This window comes from Octopus bimaculoides, chromosome 8 (genome assembly GCF_001194135.2).
Source record: "Octopus bimaculoides isolate UCB-OBI-ISO-001 chromosome 8, ASM119413v2, whole genome shotgun sequence".
NCBI classification, from domain to species: Eukaryota; Metazoa; Mollusca; class Cephalopoda; order Octopoda; family Octopodidae; genus Octopus; species Octopus bimaculoides.
This window is the reverse complement of record NC_068988.1, coordinates 96074601-96076596: the sequence shown is the minus strand read 5'-3', so window position 1 is coordinate 96076596 and position 1996 is coordinate 96074601. Positions and strand designations below refer to the sequence as shown.

At 38.0% G+C, this 1996-nt stretch overlaps 1 protein-coding gene across 5 annotated transcripts in view; it reads right to left on the bottom strand.

Annotated features, from left to right (window-relative positions):
- The window catches only part of LOC106868269 (dystrophin), a 111884-nt gene that overhangs the window by 23927 nt on the left and 85961 nt on the right, over positions 1 to 1996 (bottom strand). For all 5 annotated transcript variants that reach the window (XM_052970287.1, XM_014913465.2, XM_052970288.1 and 2 more), the window contains 2 exons: positions 1193 to 1278; positions 11 to 90 (listed from right to left, as the gene is read on the bottom strand). In XM_052970287.1, the coding sequence (XP_052826247.1) occupies positions 11 to 90; positions 1193 to 1278 (166 nt within the window). The remainder of the gene's footprint in view (positions 1 to 10; positions 91 to 1192; positions 1279 to 1996) is intronic.

Sequence of the window (1996 nt, the reverse complement as noted above, 5' to 3'; positions counted from 1 at the left end):
CTCAACTCACCCGCATGAGAGCCACAAGAAAACTGGACAGCACACTGCAGTCGATGAAGGTGCTGGGGTCACTGATTTCTTCATAAAAATCTGAAAGATAAAAGAAACAGAATTGTAATTTAATTGAAAAAATAAATTCTAATATTTTTTTCTTAGATTTTTCTTTTTAATATTCCCCCGCATTCAATATATTAAACCAAGTTTTGGTTTTTCCTTCAGATGGCATCAAAGAGTTACTTCTACTCAGAACTTATCTATTGTTCTACAGCAACAAGTGTACAGTCTTGTATAGTGATTCTCTCATTGCTATTTTGGTAAGAATGGTGTAATGTATGCTTCACTGAAGAGATAAGACCAACATTTCTTTAGAGTTGCCTCACATACTGAGATAATCCAAATAATATCACTTGATAACTAACCTTGTCTTTTTTCAGTTTGTTCTCTTTTGCTGCATCAAATTCTTTTTAGCACTAACTTTACAGTTATAATATAGCGATTACGTATCATGCAAAATGTTTACAACGAATTCATTGTAGTTTATGTTAAACACAAGGCACAACTAATAAAGTAACAAGAGAGGTTTGTTGCAAAAAATTAATCAAAAACAAAACTTGTATAATAAAGCTTCATAGGTGCGGGAGTGGCTGTGTGGTAAGTAGCTTGCTTACCAACCACATGGTTCCAGGTTCAGTCCCACTGTGTGGCACCTTGGGTAAGCATCTTCTACTATAGCCTCAGGATTTGGTAGGTGGAAACTGAAAGAAGCTTGTCGTATATGTGTGTGTGTGTTTCTCCGCGCAACATCACTTGGCAACCGATGTTGGTGTGTTCACGTTCCTGTAACTTAGTGGTTCGGCAAAAGACACCGATAGAATAAGTATTAGGATTACAAAGAATAAGTCCTTGGGTCGATTTGTTTGACTAAAGGCGGTGCTCCAGCATGGCCACAGTCAAATGACTGAAACAAGTAATAGAATAAAAGAAATGCTGTTGAGATGTTATTGTTCTTATTGGAGAGAGAAATGATTCTTGAAAATATTCATGGAATTTCAATGTGGAAACCGTATTCTCTTGTAGTACGTCTCCTGTTACTTTCTTAGTTGTTTGTAAAAAAAGGCATTCAGTGTAACTCTATTGAAACAAGTAAAAGAAAGATGTGTGTGTGTGTGTGTGTGTGTGTGTGTATACGTACATTTGTATTTCTCGCCAAGCTGTCCACCACACATAGCTGCAAGAGCAGTTTTCACAGACAGAGCATGGACTACACCTCTTCTTTGTCTAAAAAGATAAAGCAAGCAAGAAGCATCATATAGCAATAAATAATTGAAAACCTATCAAATACATTCTGTATTTTCTTTCCGTAGACATTTTGAATTCTTTTATTTTTTATTTTTGAATGACACACACACACAGCGTAGTGTAGTGTAGTGTAGGGGGTGCTCTATAAGAAGGTCAATGTTTACATAGAGCTTGCACAATATACAGCTGATAGGGGCATAAGAGTGACGAGATGGTACATTCGAAATAAAGGTTAGGAGTTCAAACAGAACACAGAGCTACCTGAGCACTGTGTACCAATAAGATCATTTTGTGTGTGTGAGAGGTGGAGGGCAGATAGAGATAAGTGAGAGAGAGGGAAAGAGAGGAGAGTGAGTCAGTATGTGTTTGTACATATAAGTACAGGTGCATGTGGGTGCAGGCGAAGATGCACAGTTAAGTAGTTTGTTTTCTACCCACATGGTCCTGGGTTCAGTCCCACAGTGTGGCACTTTGGGCAAGTTGCTTCTATTTTCGCCCTGGGCTGGCCAAAACCTTGTCAGTGGATATGGCTGATGGAGACTGTAAGAAACCCATTGCGTGTGTTTGTTCTCCTTATCCAGGCATCATATAATGGTTGTAAAAACAAGCCCAGGCTCGTAAGAGGAAGGGCATTAAATGATTATACATTATATATATATATATGTATATATATGTCAGTAAATAGTGGGGGGGGGGG